Source organism: Egretta garzetta, unplaced genomic scaffold (genome assembly GCF_000687185.1).
Source record: "Egretta garzetta isolate BGI_Z169 unplaced genomic scaffold, ASM68718v1 scaffold344, whole genome shotgun sequence".
NCBI classification, from domain to species: domain Eukaryota; kingdom Metazoa; phylum Chordata; class Aves; order Pelecaniformes; family Ardeidae; genus Egretta; species Egretta garzetta.
In genome coordinates this window covers 88,773-89,154 of record NW_009259315.1, presented here as the reverse complement: position 1 = coordinate 89,154, position 382 = coordinate 88,773, and the positions used below count along the sequence as shown (strand labels likewise).

General features: G+C 67.0%; 1 protein-coding gene across 1 annotated transcript in view; it reads left to right on the top strand.

Moving 5' to 3' along the window:
- The window catches only part of AKNA (AT-hook transcription factor), a 9,518-nt gene that overhangs the window by 2,248 nt on the left and 6,888 nt on the right, over positions 1-382 (top strand). Inside the window, 2 exon segments of the mRNA XM_035892025.1 lie at positions 33-189; positions 355-380. Coding sequence (XP_035747918.1) covers positions 33-189; positions 355-380 — 183 coding nt within the window.

The window sequence follows — 382 nt, the reverse complement described above, 5'->3', positions numbered from 1 at the left end:
GGGTTCCCCGAATCCCCTCTCCCTGCCCACAGGTGAGCCTGTACGCTGACCCACCGCAGCCCAGCCGCAGCCTCGCCGTGGGCACCGTGGGCTCTGGCTGCCGGGTGGTGGCCCTCAGCATCCCTCAGGCCAGGACAGCAGCTTTCAGCACGGCCATGGCCCCGGCCACGCTGTCCTCGCCAGGCGGAGGTGCGTTGAACTGCATGTCCCCATCCGGCTCATTGCCCTCCTGTTCTGGATTTTGGGGGGGGCTGCTCAGCCGAGACCCCGTACCCATGGCTTCCCCATGGCTGGGGGGGACCAGTGCTGCAGGGGGGCTTCCTCCACGTCATCTTATCCTGTGTTTTCTTGCAGCTCCAACACCGGGACCATCAGACCCGGG